Genomic DNA, 21,432 nt, shown 5'->3' with positions numbered 1-21,432 from the left:
TTTGGAATACCCAAGTGGACCCTTTCAGGCCAAAGCAACCCTTCCAGCCTTACCAACAGACACACACAGCACCACACACACACAATTTTCTTCACTTTCGCCCAAAGCCACTGAGACCAATAAAATTTTTAAGCACTAACAAACTGACAATTGCTGCATTTTATTACCACACACTAAACGTTTCCCTAAGTTAAATACGAAAGTCGAAACACCTACGGCGCTTATTCGCCATCATTGTTCTGACTCGTCCTATCTGCTCCTGTTTAAAAAAGTGAAACACCAACGCTTCGGGGGATGAAAGGGTTACGGGTTACGGGTTAGGGATGTTAAGTTAGCAGTCAATGTCCGGTTGAAGTTTTTGGCCCAATCCTAATAACATGTTCGATAGTTCAATCTAAATCTATAGACAGACCGCATTCAAAAATAACAACAACAGCAAAAATGCTAAAAACAGATTCCCATTTGGCCATTTTTGCTGGAAATAATAAAAACCTCACACACACACACACATCCAGCCACATATGCGCAATGCTCCATAAATGTTGAGCAAAAGAGTAAAAGTTGTCATGCCAACATTGTTGTTGTTGTTTTCTTTTCTGTCGGCCGTTTGGGGAATGCGAAACAAAAAATTATATTTGTCGGTATGCACGTTAGACATTTGGCACTTTCCGCATCCCGTTGGCCAAAAACCTCGACAGAAGTACACAGATAAGTGTGCGTAGAAACACACGGACACGGACAGACAGACAGGCAGACCCGTGTCTGGGATTGTGAAAAAGGAAGCCGTACAATCTAACCGCATCAATGATATCCAGCCAGAATGTGAAGCTTACATTAAAATCCAGTCATGAGTGAAAATGTGTAATTGTTGCCTAGAGGATTTTCACTGTCCTATGGAAGCTTACCCGTTTCCGTCACGCCCCATGTACTGTGCTCATGTTTTTGCATGCATCAGTTATGGGGTGTAGTTTTATGCAAATTACATTTAATAAGTGGCACAAGTACATTTGAAATGATTAACTTATATTCTATGGTGCGTAAAATAATGAATAATGAAAAAACAATACATTTCCTTTTTAAAAGAAAAATAAACACATAAGCTATTTACTTGTAAATAAGAATATTAAAAAGTATTAATTTATAAATAGAAACTAAACTTAAAACGGGGCTGTTGTTTTATATTGACCATTTAGCTCATTTCTGAGGGATCTGAGCTGCTCGAAATATTGCATTGCTCCCAATCGGGAAAGTTTCAGCTCAGTTGGTATACAAGATAATTATTTTCCAGGTAATGAACATTGTTTGTGAAATCCAAAACGTTTGAAGAATTTGTGAAAGCTCTGCGGAATTGGTAAATAATAAAAACAATTTGTTTCTAAATGAAGACTATTTTCAGTTGTGGAATCCAACTGAAAAAATGCACTCCCATTAGGTCTTTGAATCGCTTGCAGAAATGTGTGTTTTTCTTGTTCTATTTTCTTACTCTCTTAATAACATTGCTTTACATCAGGATGCTAATTCGATTGCATATATCCTTGCCTACTCGTTTATTTTTTTATTGAAATGAAAATGTACTAATTTAGTCATTTAAACTTTTAAAATGGTCTGTACAATTAAAAGGATCTCAAAAAGTATTAAGAGTTAAGTGTTATACTTTTCAACTCTCCAATTGAAGCTACCTTTACATAACTACAATTTGTTTACTTCAGTAGCTCTTGAAACTAATAAGTGAATCGTGAATAAGTGAAAGTAATTTCCAGTTGTTGCTATGCAATGTGTTATGGTCACATCTCCTTTAAATTCGTTTTTCAAAATTAAAGAGAAATCTAGATTACTTGCCTTTATATCCGTTGCTCTTAAAAGTCACATCAAAGCCATTGAAACGCATGGACTGAAAACGAAGTTATGTTCGCTGCGATCATAGTCTGCCAATTAATAGGCATGACAGCGAATTAAAGCTGTCTGTGTGATGTATGTCAGCCTGCGGGGTCATGCCACAAGCAGAAGCAACGTAAGTGGATCCAACATTCAGTTGTCACCCTGCACTCGGATCTCCTGCATTTACCATGCACCCTAACCGATGACGAATCAATCAGCTTGCATGCATTGGTGACAAGTGCAGAGTCCGAGTTCTAGTCTGACCGAGCTCTATTGCTGTCCCCGACTCGTATTCGTACTCGTTCTTGTTACTGATGTCACATTGCACTTGCGGCTAATGCGGTCTGTTGTTAATGATGACGTTGTTGCTGTTGTTGTTGTTGTCGCTGTGCCCGGATGAGAATCGCACTAGGTACAGAATTTCTTGTCCACATGTAAGCCGTACTGGAAGAATGCAAGGGTGGCCAGCTGGGCTGTAATTACACTCGGCGAAATGAATTTTCAACTCTAATTCGATGAAATAATTCTATATTTCACATTTTAAAGTATATTTTCTACTCAAATTTACTTGAAGTGGTCGAGTGCGTTAGTCTGAAGATAGTATTTCTATTTTATAGTGAACTGTGTTCTTGATTATTTCTCTGAGTGTGGCTGGGCATGCACATAGTTTCAGTGTCAGCATCAAATAAATTTTGAATTATGTATGTAATTGCGCTTATCTCTTAGTGAAATTTTCGCCAGGGCAACATTTGTCGCATATGCTTCACGGGGTGGGCAGAGGGCTGGACTCGGCAACCCCATGCATTCGGTTGCATCTGGCATTTGGAATGTTTTTGATGCTGTTGTTGATGTCATTGCGAATGGGAGGGAATTTATGTTGCCATGGCCACTGTCATTGCCAATTGTTAACCGCAAAATGGCAAATACTATGCTCGAACCCCCCCACCCTCAGTGTGTGCCTTCTCGCTCGACAAACAAATGGGTGCGGTAATGAATTTGCACAAACTTTGATTAAGCACCGCCTTTGGCAATTATTAACTCACAGACACGCGGCGCCCAATGCGCTGATTTAGCAAATTGTTTCAGGTTCCTTTTTTTGTCCTTTTAACCTATGCAGTTGTCGCCCTGTCGCCACCGGTGCATGCGATGGTCCACCTTTGTTTTACCGATGAGCTAACTTCAATTAATTGACGTGAATTGTTTGCCCTGTGTCACGAGGATGCGGCTACAGTTCCTGCACTTCCTGACACTGCTGCCGCTGTCCTTGTCAGCTGTCTGCTTTGGGGCGCTGGTCGAACTTAATTAAGTGTATAAAGAGGGAAATCCTTAGGTGGGTGGTGTTAATGAAACTCTTTCGCTTTCCTTTTGCTTAATCACTTGCTCATTTTTTGCTCATTGCCCTGCAACAGAATTTCTGTTTCGACTTTAATTTGATTATCTTTGTAATCACAACTGCGTTCGCCCATTCCAATCACATTAAATCTGTTGACCTACTTAAGTCAGCTCCTCTCCTTTTTAACAGATTGCCTTTTTTTTTTTAATTTTTTAAAAGAAACTTAAATTTGTTTCCTTCTTGTGATTAATGACTCGGAAATGGAATGGCGTATGTAACATAAAAATTAATTAAAAGTTCTCTTACCCTTCGACGCATTGAATTTTAATTAAAATTATTACTCACAATATTATGAACAATTTATTTTGAATATAACAAGTACATATGGAATAGTATATAGTTAGGTATAAGCTTAGTTGGAAAATAATTTGTAATTAAAAGTTATAAAAAATTTAAAGAAAATTAATAAATGACATTGCTTAGCCGATCTTGGTAATATTGCTGGTGAATCTCTCTAGAGTTTAAAAATCCTTTTCGTTAATCTTCCACCCATTAAATATTTATTCTCCTCATAATTACTGTTCTATTCTTATTTTAGAGTCATTAACTATTTCATCTACCTCTGAGATGTTCAATCTCATCTAATCTAATCTAAATGGGTGTAAATTGTGGCTTTTGAAATTACACGTCTTTTCGTACCAAGGTTTTTATTTTTTAAATTGTTTAAAAAACTAAAAAATATATAAATCTGTGAAGTTTATACATGCTGGTGAGTAAAAATTCATCAGTGAGGGTGAAATGGTAACTATCTTGTTCCCGGGCTTTGAGTTCTTATTAAAGATTAAAGTTGTGCTTCAATTAAAAGTTCATTATGAAATAAAAACAAGTGGAGAAGCTAATGTCCGGTGTCTCGCCTTAGAAATACCCTGTATGTATGCAGAATAATTATAGAAACTAGAAAAAATAAAATTTGTAAAAAACATCGGCACTTGTATTTGGAGCTAATAATTGCCCCCTGAAATTAGAATATTATACCTGGGATCGACAGATTATTTTGTAAAGGTTATGACTTCGTAACGGCATCGCTGCTCAAACCAAAAATTAGAAATACAAGTGGCGTATGCTTAATATTAATTAACATGTACAAAAATCTCTACAAACACAAATCAATGTTGCCAGCAACGAGCCGTTTCCCAACGGTATACATATTGCGGAAAAAAATGATAAGCATAGACCTTAACCCTCTGAGTAAGTGTCAAACTTTTAGCCCTGGCAGTCGTTTTACAATTCATTTTATGCACAGTGGGCACTTAAAATGTTTTTCTGCAATACAAAGTTTTCCCTTGCCTTGCTTGGCTTTTTAATTATAAAATGCATTCAAAAATTTATAATAAAAACAAACAAGACACGACCTTTTAATTTGGCTATGCGTGTGCATTGAAGCATGTGTTCAATTCTTTTACTGTATGAAATGCATTTACGACTGTGTGCGTTAATAACTGCATGTGTCTACCGCACTCACACACACACAAACCAATTGTTTTGCCCTCACTATGGGTGTGTGTGCCATTTGCTTCGACTTCCTGTGCAGGCAGGCAGGCAGGATCAAGCCACTGTCAGTGACAGCACTCGTAAGTAATTTCGCGCATATGTTACGCCACTGCAGAGGACGCGTTGACAAATACATACAACAACTGCATTTGCACGCACGCACACACAGTTAAACAGACACAGAGACGGAGACAGCTAGAGCGGCGGACAGACAGACAGACAGACAACATGAAGATGCGCTCGACATCGAGTCGTGAGTTCGGCATATTCATGGCTGCTGCACACGACAAATTGAATTTTATGCAAAAACTTCCACTTTCCCGCTTCTAATGCATTGTCTCTCACTCTCTTTGCCACTCTCTCCCACACTCCCCACCCCCTGCCGATGCATTACCTCTCTCTGTTTGTACATTTTCGACGTCTATGGCATGTTCGTCTGCATAATAATTTGGCCTCTGTTTTTGTCCTTTTTTGGTTTTATTTTCTTTTTTTCATTTTTGCTTTTTTTGGTTGCCGCAAAGGCGCAAAAAATATAAAAGACTCGCAAAGCGAGTGCCAGGATATTATGCTTATCCTTGTGTTTGCACTTACCGACGCATTGTTTTTGTCGTTGTTGTAGTTCTTGGTGCGACTGCTGTTGCCGCTACTGTGTCCTAGTTTTCCCATTGCGTTTGCTGTTCCCTACTGCTGCTGCTCCTTTTTATTATTTTTTTTTTTTTGGGTTGTCGAGCGAGCGCCTTTTGTGTGTGCTGTGCTGCTGCTATTGTTTTTGTTGCTGTAAATGCGGCCCAATTTGCCGCCTTTTGCTTTAGTAGCGCTAATGAGAAATTATGTTATCGCACTGTTAAGCAGTGTTGAATGTGCGTGCGCTGCTCAGCTTTGTATGTGCGTGTATTTGTGCTTGTGTTTTTACATTTTGCGTAAATTGCCGAGCATTCAGGGGATTAATTGCCGGCATGGCGATGATGTTGATGGTAATGCTGCTAATGATGATAGAAATGATGGGCGTGCCGTGTCACATTGAGAAACCTTCCTTATTAGATGTGTCTGTTGATAGGGAAAGTAAGGTTAAGTAGCACATTACAGTTTCCATTCGAATGTCAAATGCAGTTTAATTGCTTTTTGTTGCATTGCATTAGAAAATGGTCTTTTTACATTGAAATTAGTTGCATATTTTTCTGTTGTGCCAATCAACAGATGTTAACAAGTTGCGTTAAATAACATGTGTGTAACATTTTCCTCTCTCTCTCTCTCTCTTTCTCTGTCTCTAACTCTGCTGAAGTTGGTTCTCTCACGTTTTCCTGTTAGCACCACTGTTATTGTTCTGTTAGACAACAGCACAGCATCCTTAACAGATGCGAGTACGAAAGCCACCAACAGCAACAGTCGACCTGACGAACGGCTGCTGATTGCGTATACGCCACCGAGCCGCGATGACGAAACATTTGGCATTCAATGTAAGCGTGCCAATGGCTTAGTTTCATTTTAGCCGGTGTCATGCGTGGTCCGTTATGCGCATGCTGTAATCGTCGGAGGTGAAGTCGAACTTGAAATTGCTACCAAAAGTGAACAGATGATGAATTAATGCTTATGAACTCGAGTGTTTTGTTTGTGCAACAAATAAAAGAAGTAATATCGAATGTGAAGTGTGACGATTAATTAGCAGCTACAAAATTTACAAATGGATTAACTTTTGAAATGAATTAAACTTAAAATATAATTGAGGAAATGAAATATATTCTCACAACATTTATATAAATTGGTTTGTAATACGGAATAATAAAAAATTTAAAAAGCAATTAATACATTTCAATATAAATAAATAAAACTGCAACTCAATGCACATTTTAAGAATAATTAAGTTTATAAAATTGAAACTGTTCAACTCGTTAAAAGGGCTATCAGTAACGGGCATTTATTCTTCTGATTGGCTCGAGTGCTCTTTTGAAATAAAACCTAAATATTTACCAATTAGAGTTGATTGACTGCCAATTACATTCGTTTATTATTGAACTCAAACTTCATACGCTTTAGAGTCAAGTGCTGGCTCGTGATACTCGCTTTTTCTATTCGAAGCCCTCTGCCTAAACTTCCGGATTATGAAACTGATTGACATTAATGGAGGGATGTTGCCATGAACTCTTAAGCTTCTTAAATAATATTAAAGGCAGTCTCTTTATGACAAGTCTAGTGGCATTTAACAAAAAAGCTAAAATCACTGAAGTTACGAAATAGTAAATGATATTATTTTGTCAATAAATATAAATCAAATAAATGAATTTACTGTGCAAGCTAGAATTTGAAATAAACGCACCAACGATATTTGATGAAGATAGAACTAAACAAAGCGTATTAAATAAATAAATAACAAGTACGCACAATAAAACAAAAATTGGAGCACACAAAAATTTCTTTCCGGACTGTCGAGCGACAACAAATTCGTCTTCATTCTCATGTTTATCTGTTCTATTCCTCTTTGCTGTCGCATCGAGCATCAAGAGCTTCAACTTGCGACATTTGCTGCCGAGTTGTTGGGCGGGGGCGGAGTGCGTCCAGAATCATGGCGAAAGAAAAGGGCTCAGAAATGGAATTGTGTTAAATCATTTACACTTCCGTTGCCGCCTCTTATGCCTACTGCTATATGTTTTTTGTTTGTGCAATCAATTTAATATTATTTACGTTATCCTTGCTAACTCCCCGCTCCCAAATACTTACACACAGACAATTCTCGTTCGTCCAGAACATTACATTTGTTTAACATTTTCGTTAACGCTTCATTGACTCTCTCGTTCCTATTATTTATAAGCGCTCGTCTGCCATTCACATTTATTGCCTGTCTGTATGTCTGTCTGTTTGTCTCACTGTATGTCTGTCTATCTGTCTGTGCCTAGCTCTTTCTTGCTTTCTTCTATCAGAGTGTCTTCTGTCTTGAAGCGCAGCGGCAACTGCGACAACAACATTTAAATCATTATTTGCTATACAATTCTATCTGAGATAGAGCACAGCACAGAACAGCACAGATGGCCACACAATGCCAGATATGTAAGAGAGGTTGATGAGAGGGGGGCTGGCAAAGCACAGCTGCCCGAGTCGTCGCCATCGATGCCGCCGCCACGTTGTTGTTGCTGTCGTCTCACGAATCCTTTCAATTCGTGAGCGCGTGTCGTGCATTTGTAAGTTGGGCTCTTTTGTGTGTGCGTGCCGTGTCTGCCCGTCTATCTGGCTAGGTGTGTGTCCGTCCGCGTGTGCGTGTGTGTGTTGGTGTTGGTTTGGGTGTGGGTGTATTTTTGTGTGTGGGCCATATGTACTTCTTTTACGCCTGACTAAACACCCGCATAAATAAATTTCGTTAATGCCAAATGGCCTCGAGCGTAAAAGAAAGATGAGGTAAAACACACAGCAAAGAGGAAACAACGGCAGCTACATAAATGGAATAACAAAACACACTCACACTCGCACACACACACGCACACGCATGCATGCACTCAGAGCAACTAATGCTACTGGCCACATAACTTAAACCTAACCTCACATAACATATCAAAACTGGATTTTGCACAAAATGCTGCCATAAAATACTAAAACAGGCTAAGGAAAGGAAGGCCATAGTATGGGAAAAATGTGCGGAATGGCCACATGTTGTCCTCCCCAACCTATAAGAATGTGTGTGTACTCGTATGTATTTAAGTGTGATTCCTGTATCCTTGCTAGCAGAGCTAAAGTGCAATTTTGAAATATGTTAACGTTGCTATTTTGCGACGAGAAATACCCAATTGCAATACAACAACAACAACAAGAACAACAACAGTGTTTAAAGACGATAGCCGCTAGGCAAACTCTGCTTGCGATTATAACGGCAAGAAGCAGCTAAAAAAAAAACAATAACAACGTCGCTGCATTCGCGTTTCGCATTGTAAGCTGAAGAGGCAAACGACCTGTCGACCTCAGACTAGGCTAGCTGGCAACAACAGCAACAACAACAACACTAAGAACACGCAACACGCCGCAACAGCAGTCGCTGCCGCTGCCGCAGCCGATGTGACCCATTTAGGCGGCATTGCTGGCAGCCAACCAGAACCAGAACCAAAACGAGAGCCCGGCCCAAGCCGCGATTAAGACCACGGCGCGGCCAAGCAGACGACCACGATAGGGGCAGCAGGAGGAGAAGGAGAATTATCAATTTGCTTAGCAATTTAATGGAGTTTACCAACATGCGCTCGCAGCCGAGCATGATCATCGTCCTGCCGCTGGTCCTGCTCGTCTTCATGCCCGGTAAGATGAAAAGCAATATGAAATCATATTCCACATAACATTCCATATTTTCCTGCAACACATAATTTGATTTGCGAGGCTTCAAAGTTGCTTTTTCTGGGACATTTCTAATGCATTGATGCTGTGCATATTTTATGAGAAAGTTGTTTAAATCGCCTTAGCAAGGAAAAAAGTTACATAAATCATATTTTGGCAGTTCGCTAAGTAGTATTTGCCGTAATAACTAAGCACCTGTGAAAGTAACATCTTTTTATTTAATTTTTATAACTAATGATTAGTGATTACAATTTAAAGAAATGAGTGCAGTTTATTTTTGAAATATTCAAAACCATTTTTGCTGCATTCCTGTTAAGACTCGCTTATTAGTTAAATGAAAATGTTTATTTATTATACACATAAGACATGTTGTACTTAATTGAAGTAAATACTTGCTCCTGTTAATTGTTTATGTGTAATGTAAATCAATACACATTACCAGGCAAGCGACCGCTTGATGTAGCAGCTAACTAGGAGATGATGATATGTTTTGTTCTCAATAGAGTGAGATACGAAATTTCTATAAATGAAGAGGTTGACGATTCGATATGGTCCATCTGCTGTAAAAAGTTCTTCCGGGTGTTTCCCCCATATAAAATAATTAGATTCCTTATAGAAGCCATACACTTGTTTTGAAGATGGTTAAAAGTTAATAAATCATAATTGTTCAAAAATGTTGAATTGTTTTTTCCCCTTTATTATACTTATGTGACCATAAATGAAATGGTTTTCAAAGAAACTATTTAAGTTCGGCTTACAAAACAATTCCTTTTCCATTCAGTTGTGTTCCTTTTTGCCATTGCAATACAGTTCTTACAACTTTCCAATTTCTGGACGTATTTATTATCGCTTGTAACTCATTTCGGAAGAAGTGCCAATCTCTAGAAATGTATTTATTCAGAAAAGTTAATTAAAATAACTTTCTTAACAAAGATGGTTGCAGTCAAACGAAATGCATCGACGACCCAATTGTGTCCTTGTTTTAACGAATAAGTATTAAAATGTGCTTTCGAAATTAATGCAGATTAGTTGCAAAAAGGAGAGCCGGAAACATAGTTTTTATTGGACCAAACGACTCCTTTAGTCAATTAAAAACATTTTGAAACAAGTATTTTCTTTCACCTTCTAAAGTAAACAAAAGTTCTCTGCAAACTATTATCGAGCTAATTCTCTGACTTTGGAAACTACGAGTATACGAGTTCATGCAAAGAAATTATAAAAGTTCTACCAAACCTGGTCCAAGCAACTTTTCAAATGCAAAGAGCAAGAGGACTAATTAAGAACAAAAGCGCAATTAACAATGCAACTTGTACAAACAAATGTATAAACATGGCCGAAAGAGACTCTCAACATTCTCGTCAACGAAACTGAGCCTGAGTATTCGATCAAATGCTTTGGCTCCAGCCAGAAGAAAAGTTCGACTAACTGAACAACTGTTACAATATGTTTTCCAATTTACGTTGGGCAAGGTTGTCGTTGTGTGGGTGTGGCAGGAGGTGAACCTTAAATTGTGTTTAAATAAAAAAAAGGAGAATATTTGAAACTTTGACTTGCAACAACGTTGTGGCCTTTTTTGCGACTATTGGCCATGAAAGTGGTAAACAACTAGGGTGAGCGCTTTAGCGGCTTCAGTGCTGGGCCAACAATGGCGCCGGCCAATTTAGAGGCGACAACAACAACAACTACAACAGCAAAGAAAGAAACGGCAACAGCAACAATAGGCAGCCGACAGGAAGCTCTCGTCGAGCCAACAGCAATGGCGAAAAAATAGCGTCGAGCAATCAAAACAACAAAACACTGTGGAATACAGTGGCTGATGCTATTGTTGCTGTTGTTGTTGTTGTTGCTGTTGCGTTCTGTTGTGTTGTTGGTCTCCGCTCAAGTTGAAAACTTTTACTTTTGTTTAATCAAATTCTGCATCAAGTCGAGCACCATTGAATTTCTGTAACAAACTGACTTGGCCTTAGTCCCCCAGCATGGGCTTGGACAAGGCCGCTGGGGCAGTTGAGTCGGTTATTCATTCGCTCAGTCACTTGGCCACCATTGTTGTTTTGTTGGCTTCTAGCCTGGCTTGCTTGCGGTTGAGATAAGTTCGTTTGTCCTTCCCTGCTGCTCATTGCCCTTTTCCCACGAGATGTCGCTGGTTAGCCGCCAAACTTGCACGCTTGACTTAAACGCTTAGCAACAATTATTACACAAGTTACGGCCCGTCCATCATGACTGGCTTCGCCTACTCCCTCACGTCCCCCTCATCATAGTTAGCGCGCAACGCGCATCGCCGCCTCATCAACAGCGTCGTTATCAACACCATCTTGCCACCGCCCCCCCCACCAGCAACGGTGGCAGCAATTTGACGAGTGTCCAGCGCTGTCGTGTTGAGTAGAGATTACATGCCCAGGGGTGAGCCAATTTTCATCATCAACAACATGCCCATCATAATTACGAAAAGTGCCGAATTGTTGTTAGCAAGACGGACAAAATGATAACGAGTCGACATCAGTCAAGCCTACTGGAACACCTACACCTACAGAAATTCTAAATAACATTTGTTAGCACAACAAAACAAATTGGAAATAATTGTCCACACTTAATATTTGCACTTTTAAGTTAATCAAGAGAGCTTTAGATTACGCGTAGACTGTCAAAAAAGTGCAGCAAACCTAACGCATGCTGGACTTTAGTCAAAAGTTGTTTTAGAAAACTGGAGTATACCTAAATACTTGTAAGACTAAGCTCCTAGTTTAAGCTGTATTTGTATTTTTCTATAAGTTTCATTTAAGTTGTTGCAAATAATAACAGCAAAATTAAAGTTTTATGAATTTAAAAAAAAAAAGGAGTCTACCTATCAATTGCTTTTATTTTAGAGCTTTACTTATTACTTTTTTTATTTTCAAATTGCAATTTTTATTTTGAAAAGATATTTTCTCATTTCCTAATTATTTTATTAATATACAAGTATAATAATAATAAAAAAACAGCTAGACATATTTAAAGCATTTCATAATTTTATAAATTTTTAAATTTTTTATATTTTTATTTTTGTCTGATAAATTCGATTATATTTTGATTTTTATTAAATGATATGTGACCGAACGACGACATATCAGAATATTCATTTGATATGATTACGAGATTGTTACATATTCATTTTTGTTCAAGTCGTTTTTTCAACCGCCGCAGAGCTTAGCTGATTAAAGAATTCAGTTATAGATCCGATCAAGCAGAAAATAGATATGGGTTTCAGAAAAAACAGAGAGTAAGAAAGTTGACTTTTTTATGTGAAGGGACTGATTGATTTGTGAATATAGAACTGGGAATGCAATTTTAAGCCGACATTTTTAAGATACGATAAATTGGAAAATATAAACAACAAAAACATTTAAAAACTATGAACGTTAGCTTGAATAATGGAAAATATTCTTATACTATATATACACCTAATTCTGTTTTAACACGGATCTTAAAAAAGTCGTTTACAAATATGCAAAATGAATCGTCCTAAGGGGAATAAAGTCGTGTAAACATAAATAAAATTTTTCATTTCAAAACTGTGTAAAAACAGAATTATGTGTATATACTTGTAGTGAAACCTCTCTTGGCCGGACACTTACTGTCGACCAACTTTTGTCCGGCCAAGGAGAGTGTCCGGTTAAGAGGATACAAAGTAATTTTTTTTTAGTTTTTGCTTATTTTAATTGTTTTTCTTTTTAAGCGATTAAAATAAATTGACTTTATTCAATATAAAAAATTCGTTAGGATTTATGTAAATATTTATCTATAACAATCAATTATAAAAATTAAGACGGGTGTCCGTTAAGGGAGTTATCACTGTATATTGAAATGAGTAACGAGGAATAGGATGGGATTATGGCACCGCAATGAGTAAGAACCAATCAGTTGCATCAATGAAGATGTGTGCCCTGAAATTGCCTCTTCCTTCCATGCCGAAAACTTTCTCACAAGTCATTTACTCAGATCTATGGTCTGCCTATTAGGAGGTGTTCGGGTACCCCAAAGGGACATTAAAGCTCTTTAGTCACAAAAATCTTCTACTCTAAACAGTAAATTAAGAGCAGTTATGAAGAAATTGTGAATCTAATTAGTTATCAAGCGTAAGGTCTTAGCTACTATAGCTTAAATCAAAAGCTACTTGCAAATTTTCAATCGTAAGTGGAATAAACAATAATAATAAATTATTTATCGAACAAATAATACTTTTCTGTTATTTTTTTTAACTGTGTGAACTAAACCTTCTTAGTTATATATATCTAAGTATAAGCCTGGACTGAAAAGGTGTGAAATTTCTTTGAGTGTAGGAGGAAAACGTTAAACTGGCGTTTTATTAGGGCACTTCCCACTTCAATTCCCGACAGGCTTACTTGGTTAATTTTAGTGAGCAGCTCTTGAGGAAGGCGTTATTCTTAAAATGCTTGACTCATACAGCTTATGCCCACACACTCTCACTCCCACTAACACCATCATCCCCACCCCCACCCCCACCCCCACCACCTTCCGCCATCTCCCACAAACCCCACGAACATCCACACTTAGTTACGTTAATAAAATGCTCGTAGTAATTTCAATGAAATCTTGCATGATGAGACTCTTATTGCGGCACAGTTGGGAATGAGGGGCAATGAGCGCCGCGTTGTCTGTCTTGGCGAGTGTCATCCGCCCCTGCCAGCCATCGCTCAGACTCGGGACTCATTACGCAAGATGTGCCCACCAATAGGCCGTACCGTGGGCTCCTTCCAGGCCTGCTCAGGCAGCAACTGCTGTTGCCATTTCGCCCGATGTGTTTTTTACTTTGCGCACAATTTGTTTTTTACATGTCTGAGCCAAGTTTTTATAAATGTCTGTGTGCGAGTGTGCGTTTGTGTGTGTTTTACAACTTTTTAGTTTATTTTCCTTACTTTTCTGTTTTGGCGCGCGCAGATTAAGCAAATTTTTGTTGCCGACTTTAAGGCTTCGTCCGCTTGCCTCGCCTGGAACGATATTTTTCATAATATTTCGCTTTATTATTTTATTTTTTTTTACTCGCGCGCCACTCTCCAGTAATTCAGTTGTTTTATTGCAGTTTTTTACGCTGTTTTGATTTGTTCCTCCATCGTTTCGCTGTCTGTCTGCAACGCCCATCGCCATTACGGCGCACCCCCAACATTCCGCTTGTTAATTTTGTTTTTATACTCTTTCAACTTGGCGACTTTGGTGACTGTCGGCATCTGTTGGTCGTTATTTGTTTACGGGTAATGAGTTGGAGCAGGCAGAGGAGTCGCTCTTGCCACTACAATGGATAAAACGAATGTAAAATGTTGAAAAAAAAGACTTGTAATTTATGTTACGATTTCATGTATACATAAATAGTTGGTTTTTAGGCCAGAAAAGCTGTGAAAAGGATTGATAGCAGTAGCTGAAGCAATTACTATTCGATCCTTGAAACTTGTATGCTACTTAGTATTTTTGTGGGATCGATTACTGGCCACTTTCTTCATTTTATCATAAAAAGTTTATGAAATTTAGACTGCAGAAATTTTCCTCTTTAAATGTATAGTTGACCACTTCCAGTTTTAAAACATTCCATCAATAATATATATTATTTTAAAACTATGTCAATAAAGTAATTTATTTTAAGACTATGTATTTCAATCAAATAATTTTATGAAAATAATTTTCTCATTTTTTTAAAATTATATTTGCACCAGACGAGGTTTTATAAAAACTGACAGCTGACCATACTAAAGTTTTAAATATTGCATTATTTATCAATTTAAGAAGCTGTGCCGTAAACAGTATACTACTTTTCAAAATTCATAAGTACAACTCCTAGTTCTATTCAATTTTATTGGATTTATTATGAAATAGTTCTGGAAAGCAACGGATTTTTTATTTTATTGAAATTGTTCATTAATTTGCCTTTTAAAGTAGTAGTCAGTCATGTAGCAAAAGCATCAGAGTAACATTTAAAAAGAACCTTCAGATTTAAGATGCTGAAAATGGCATCGCAAATGGCAAATTCTTTTTTTCTCTGTCTTTTGCTGCTTCTTTGCCACTGTGCGTTACACAATTTTTGCAACTTTATTATATACGTACATAATCATGTTGTTGTTGACGCATTTGTTGTTGTTGCTGCAGTGCATCATTAGTGCAGGCAATTAAAAACTTTTTATATGCAATCGCTTTATCTTTATTGCGCGTACGCGAAGCATAAACATAAGTATAAAGGCCGATTGCTTCTGCCACGCCCGACTCAGCTCTGCTCAGTTGAGCTCAGCTCGGCTCGTAAAAGCCGCCCCTGCACTTGAATATCATTTGCATTTTATGGTGAAAGGAGTCGTTGGCTTTGACCGGTCGCTCTTGATTAGGCAGCGGTTCACTTCATTGCGGCTCAATATGTTTTCAAACACCCACATTATCTGAGAGAACGAGCCACTGGTGCGTTCGATCGAGCAACATTAATAAGCAAAAGTTTGTGCTTCTCTGCTCGAAGCACGCCATATATTACTCATACGCAGTGTGGCGGCAAAGTTCGTGACTAAGTTTCGACCTTGATGAGCTTGATTAGTCTTTAGATTTCGAAATTGCCAGAGTTTCTTCTGCTGTTGTGCACTTTTCTGAGCATTCTTCAGTTCAATCTGGCAAACTTTCGTGTGCACACTTCAGTGGAAATCAAAAATTGCACTTCATTTTAATGAAATTGATTAAATGGCAGAAAATGCCACGCGTGCATGTGGTTGGTAGCGGAAGCGGCTGTTATCTGCAGAGCTCCACAATTTCTGCAGCCCCCTCTCCACTCCACAGCCCTCATTTTCAGTTTTCTTTTGCAAAAGTTTGGGCGAAATTTATGGCGCCAATTTGGCAAATTTACGCGCGCCTGCAATGCCAGCCAAGTTGAGGAAGTAGGTTGGCTAACTAGTGTCATAGGTGCATAAATTATTGCCAATTTCTTATATTTTATTGCTATTTTTATCTTTATGGTGTGTATTTATTAAGCATTGAGTAACGACCCATATGTGTATCCACACATCGACACGAATAAAATGATTTTTGAGGGCTTTTTATTTGCTATATAATATTATTTGTTCCTTATAAATTTAAAATGTTCAATTTATAGTGCAATTTTTAGCTTAAAATTGAGAAGAATTAAACGACAGATTTAGTTAAGGAATCTGCGACTGATAGATATTATAAGATCACTCTCACTATACTATATGTATATAGGATTGAAGATATTGAAAGGACACAAAGTAGGGTTTCGTAGTGAAATAAATATATCTGTTCCCCTATTTTTTGTGTTTTCTTTGTTAGTTTGTTGCATTCTTATTTTAAACAAGATAGAACGCTACAGTCGAGCAAGCCCGACAGTAAAATAGCCTGTACTCTCCACAAAAAGGAAAAATTAAAAAAAAAAAAAAATTAAAAAAAAATTAAATTATTAAAAAAAATGAATGAATTAATTAATTAAAATAATTAATTTAATTAAATTAGAATACATGTTTATGTTCAGTTTAAACAGCATATATTTACATCACGTACCTATGCGTGTTCATATGCGTGTATGTATGTAGCACAAAGTTGAACAAAAGCAGCAACAACAACAACAGCTGCGGGCAGCGCTGCCGACAGAGCTGCAGGCAGCGCATGAGCAGCGATTTTACTTATGGCTATAACTTTCTTCAGAATTGACCTATCATGATGAAATTTGGCACACAGACACATTAGTACTAACTGGATGTACCTACCAAAATTGATTTTTAAATTCCGAGAATTACGGAAGTTATAAGAAAAAATACGAATTGCGGGGGAGTGGGGGGGTGTATCAGAAAAAATAAACAAACTCGTTCTGCCTAGGGCTTATAGGAACCTTGATACCAATTTTGGTTATCCTAGCTCTTGTACTTACTGAGATCCTTGCGCTCATACAGACAGACGGACAGACGGTCAGACGGACAGACGGACATGGCTATATCGACTCGTCTTCTCATCCTGATCAAGAATATATATACTTTGTGGGGTCTGCCACGCCTCCTTCTGTGTGTTACATACATGCGCACAAAACTAGTATAGCCTTTCACCCTTTGGGTACAGGCTATAAAAAGGGGACTGTTTCTTTAATATTCTCATACATTCGTTTATTTAATATACAATAAATTAAATATTAGTTGACAAATAATACGGGTAAAGTAACACAAATAAATAATGGAATCCTAAAACTTTTTGAAGCTGTAAATTTGCTCTCCATCTTTCCACTTGTCTTTCAATTTATTAAAAGTCTTTTCAAGTAGGAATTTAGTTGAGTTTATTTTCAGAAAATGCATAATTTCCAAAACATGTATCAATAAATTCATTCAAAACTTGAATGTTTTGCTCTAAGTTGTAAATTGCTTTATAGTTATAAGCAATTTATAATAGTGAGTTATTTATTTGTTGTTATTATATTTGCATATTTTGTTTCATTCCTTCGCCTTCGTTCAAAGACTTAAGTAACAATAGGTTAAAAATCTAATGCAGGCTTAGATTTCAATGAAGTTATTTTTAAAATCTGAATCGCTTCACTTAGTAATTAATATACATACCAAAAGTACATTGTTTTTAAAGTCAAATTAGCATCAAGTAGCATCAAATTATAATCAATTAACATTTTTAATATAATATCAAATATTTAAGATTCGAATAGCATATTACTTTATTTAACCCAAAAACGTGAGCTTTGCTTTTGAACTTTTTCATATAACTCACATTTAAATAGTTTTATTGAATATTTCCTCCGCAGCTAGTCAGAGCTCAGCTTTAATATGTTGCGAAGCATTAATGAAAAATGTAGAATATTTGCACTCCAGTTATTTAAGCACCAACTTTATAGCTCCCTTGACAATAATGCGAATCGGGCAATAATTCTAATTAGTTAGGCATAACTTGCAGCCCTCCCAGCTTCAGTTTAAAAGGTATAATGGGTGCCAACGAAAAGTTGCGCCACTCCCTACAATAGTAGAGAATTTCACACACACACACACACACACACACATACTTCAACTTTCGTCTGGAACTTCCTGACTTGCTGGCTGAACTTTTGACGAACAAAACATGAAAAAAGTTGAATTTCAAGTTGGCCTTTCATGTTGCATTTGAAAAGCATTGTCCCCCTGCCACTCCTTTCGCAGCCACCCCTCACCCAAACGCGCATCCCATTTGAATCAATACCGATACCCACTTCCATTGACTTCTCGTCGTCCTTGAGGGTAATTAGCTAATTAATTTCAAAGTTGTTGTTAGGCACAAAGCAAGTGCCTATTAGACAGGGCAGGGCCAGAGGCTGGGGCAGGGGCAGGGGCAGGGCAAAAGGCAGGAAGGCGATCATTCTCATCAAATGCAAATGCAGATTAATTTATTGAACAGTCGGGGGGGGGGGGGGGGGGGGGGGGGGTGTATGTGTATTTGCATTGTGCAAAAAGCGATTAAAATTGCTGGCCGTAAATCGTTTTAATTGTTGCTGCTGCGGCAGAAGATAAATGGGATCAACGTATTTGAAATATGTAAGCCGCTTTCAACGAAACGCAATAACTGAAAGACAAGTTAAGGATTTTGGGTTAGAATGGAGGGACACACACACACACACATACATACATATGTACGTAGTATTGTGTATACAGAAGACAAAACACCAAGTCATTAATTTGCACTGACAACAATTTTGTCTTCTTGTTTGCTATTCTGCTTCTAGGTTCCAAATACACGAGTGCCGTCAGCGAAGCGTCGACAGCAACGACTTTAGGGACAGCAACAGCAACAACAACAGTAACAACAACAACGGCAAGCGACCAAATACCAACAACATCAATTGACAATGTGGGGGGAGCGGGAGAGGCGGCGGAATTGGCGGCAGTCAAATCGTCAATATTAAAGAGCAACACAACAAATGACAAAACATTTCTAAGGACTCAATCAAAGAGAGCAGCAACAGCAACAGCAACAGCAACAACAACATCAGGAACAGCAGCATCGTTGACAGGGGCAGCAAAATCGCTCGCATTAATTTCGGCGTCAACGCAAATTACAAAAGCAAATTCGCCAGCGCATACAAATGGTGGCGACTATGCGGCAGCAACGCATACAAATGTGAGCTTCAGTTCGGCAGAGGCAACAGCAACAACAAAAGCGACGTCATTTAGCAAAAGGAAGGCAGCGGAGGCGGAAGAGGCGTTGGCATTGGCGTTGGTGGCGCCTCAAGCAACGGATGAGAAAGCGTTGACAAAAGAGCCAACGGTTGCAATCTTCCAAACGCTTGCAGCATTAACAGCAGCCGCCACTCACAGCGATGATAAAAATACTCCCAGCAGCCACCGCAACAATAATAGTAACAATACCAATGACAACAACAATGCCATCATTAATAACATTAGCAACAATGGCAACAGCATTGGTGGTCAGTGGTCAGGAAAAGGAACAGCAACAACAGCAGCGCCAATGCCAGTGCCAGTGCCAGTGCCCCTGTCAGTTGTCACTGCAGCCCTGGAAGCAAATCTTATTATGAGCAATAGAAATGTGGAGGAGCATGAATTGAAATTGGAAGAGCAGAGCTACAGAATAACGCAGGACAACGTTAACGCATTGCCATTGTCCTCAGCCTCATCATCATCCTCCACAGAAGCTTCATCCGCAAAGTCCCTAACAACAACAGCCGCATCAGCAGCAGCAGCACCAACGACCACAACAACAACATCAGCAGCGCCAACAACAACGACCACATTGCGCACCACACGCCGGACCCCACCAACAACAACACTGAAGCCGCCACCAACAATAGATGATTATCAGACAATAATTAGCCAGGCAGGCACCCATGCCTATTTACCTTGCAATGTAAGTGAACTTCCACACACACACACACATTCGAACACGCACACAGTCGAACACACACACACACATACATAATTCTTGTCAATTCAAAGGAACAAACTCACTTACACATGTATGCTCATAACAGAGGTGTACGTGAATGGCGTCCAAATGCTCTCAAGTCATATTTCAAGCTTTTGAGAAGCATCGTTTGAATCAATAAACTCGACTAACTTCTCCATATGATTCGCACTTATTTCAAATGAATATTTCAACTCATTTATATAAAAGGCTTAGTTCGTGTTTTGAAACGGAAATTGCATGACTTTATTATTTAATGATGAGGAATGATCTGTTGATTTGTTTCTATCCTTTCTGATTTATGTATTTATATTTCATCTGATTAAAGCGACAATTGACATATTGTCTTGTTGTAATATATTATTATTACTTTCAGACAATAGAATAAATCAATAAAAAATAAATAATAAATATATCAATAATATTTTAAGCACGTGAAAAACTCTTGGTTCTTTTGAACAAATTAAACAATAATTATTTAACATAGAAGAGTTGCAAATCAGAATTGAAAAATTGAAATTGAGATTAATAAACTCCTTCATTAACTTAACAAAATGTGTTCAGCAAACTTTTTTATCAGATTTAGTTAAGTTATCTTCTGGCCAAGAGCGAATATAGAATCGGAAAAGTTTTCTAACAAAGGTCTTTACATTTATTTTTGTTTATTATAAAAAGTAAAAGTTAAAGTCAAATTTATTTAAAAATCAGCATAGGTCCAGGATATGAGATGATGGGAATTCTTTATTTGCAAATCTTTTATTTGCATAATAATAATAAATCAGTATCATAAAACGATAAGTCGAATGCTATAAATTATTGCAACCGATATTTAGAGCAGATGAGTTTAAGAATGGTCATGGTATTTAAAATTTGGTTATATACTTCTATATATAAGTATTACTTTATTTTATCTAACTTTAAAATCAGGAACAGAGGTACAACTTTTTGGTTATTTACTTTTATAAATATTACTTTATTTTATCTAACTTTTAAATCAGAAACAGAGGTATAACTTTTTGCACATGTCGTTGCTAATTAAAGTCAAAGTAAATAATAGCCGATATATGTCGTTTAATATAAAACTTATAGCTACAGATTCAAGTTATTGCGAGAGTAAACTAACGAATCATATTCATTCGAAATCATGTTTATCTAACAATACATGCAGCGCTCTAATACGTGAATGTGACCTAATTCTCCCTAATTAACTTACATACCCGTATATTGCGTGCCAAATGAACCCGTAACTATGAGTACATATTTATATAAATGTATGTACGTAAGTGCTTTCCATCTACGATATATAAGCATGTGGTGATATAAGTAATTTGATTTGAAGGAGGGAATAGCTGGGGAATTCTAAAACAACACTCTTCCCCTCTCGGATTTAATTTCTTAAAAAGTATATTGTGTAATTCGATTTCTTCCTAGTTCCCTTCCCTACATTT

At 37.6% G+C, this 21,432-nt stretch overlaps 1 protein-coding gene across 1 annotated transcript in view; it reads left to right on the top strand.

The window, feature by feature from the left end:
- Positions 1-8,941: 8,941 nt before the first annotated feature.
- The window catches only part of LOC115623904 (mucin-5AC), a 32,811-nt gene continuing 20,320 nt past the window's right edge, over positions 8,942-21,432 (top strand). The window contains exons 1-2 of the mRNA XM_030518460.1: positions 8,942-9,034; positions 18,789-19,927. Of these exons, the coding sequence (XP_030374320.1) occupies positions 8,959-9,034; positions 18,789-19,927 (1,215 nt within the window). The 5' untranslated portion in view covers positions 8,942-8,958. The remainder of the gene's footprint in view (positions 9,035-18,788; positions 19,928-21,432) is intronic.

Source organism: Scaptodrosophila lebanonensis, unplaced genomic scaffold (genome assembly GCF_003285725.1).
Source record: "Scaptodrosophila lebanonensis strain 11010-0011.00,11010-0021.00 unplaced genomic scaffold, SlebRS2 tig00000053-arrow-pilon, whole genome shotgun sequence".
NCBI classification, from domain to species: domain Eukaryota; kingdom Metazoa; phylum Arthropoda; class Insecta; order Diptera; family Drosophilidae; genus Scaptodrosophila; species Scaptodrosophila lebanonensis.
This window is presented reverse-complemented; position numbering and strand designations above follow the sequence as displayed.